At 63.6% G+C, this 376-nt stretch overlaps 1 protein-coding gene across 1 annotated transcript in view; it reads right to left on the reverse strand.

Moving 5' to 3' along the window:
• The window catches only part of TACR1 (tachykinin receptor 1), a 15,155-nt gene extending 15,116 nt beyond the window's left edge, over nt 1–39 (reverse strand). The window contains exon 1 of the mRNA XM_010141664.1: nt 4–39. Coding sequence (XP_010139966.1) covers nt 4–39 — 36 coding nt within the window. The remainder of the gene's footprint in view (nt 1–3) is intronic.
• Between the last annotated feature and the right edge of the window lie 337 nt (nt 40–376).

The raw sequence follows: 376 nt of genomic DNA on the forward strand, positions 1-376 counted from the left end.
GGGCTCCAGCTCTGCTTCCAGCGGCAGAGCGTTATCCATCGCGCCGCGGCCAGACCAGGCACTTGGGTCCCTCCTGGTTCAGGGTATTGCACCTCGATCCTGCCGCGTGTTTGGGGTGCTGGTCCCTCTTGGTTCAGGGTGCAGCCATTCTGGGGTGCAGGTCACGGCACAGGTACGTCCCAGTTGAGGGGACAAGTGCTTTGGGGTGCACGGCTGGTCTCTGCAGGTTCAGGGTGCAGCTGGTGGTTCCAAGCGCAGGATCCTCCCGGTTCAGGACCAGATCGGGATGCAGGTTCCTCCCAGTTCGGGATGCTGGTGCCTTCCAGTTCAGGGCTGGAAGGGCATGCGGATCCCTCCCGGTTTGAGGTGCAGCCGG

The sequence above is a fragment of the Buceros rhinoceros genome, unplaced genomic scaffold, assembly GCF_000710305.1.
Source record: "Buceros rhinoceros silvestris isolate BGI_N320 unplaced genomic scaffold, ASM71030v1 scaffold28868, whole genome shotgun sequence".
NCBI classification, from domain to species: Eukaryota; Metazoa; Chordata; class Aves; order Bucerotiformes; family Bucerotidae; genus Buceros; species Buceros rhinoceros.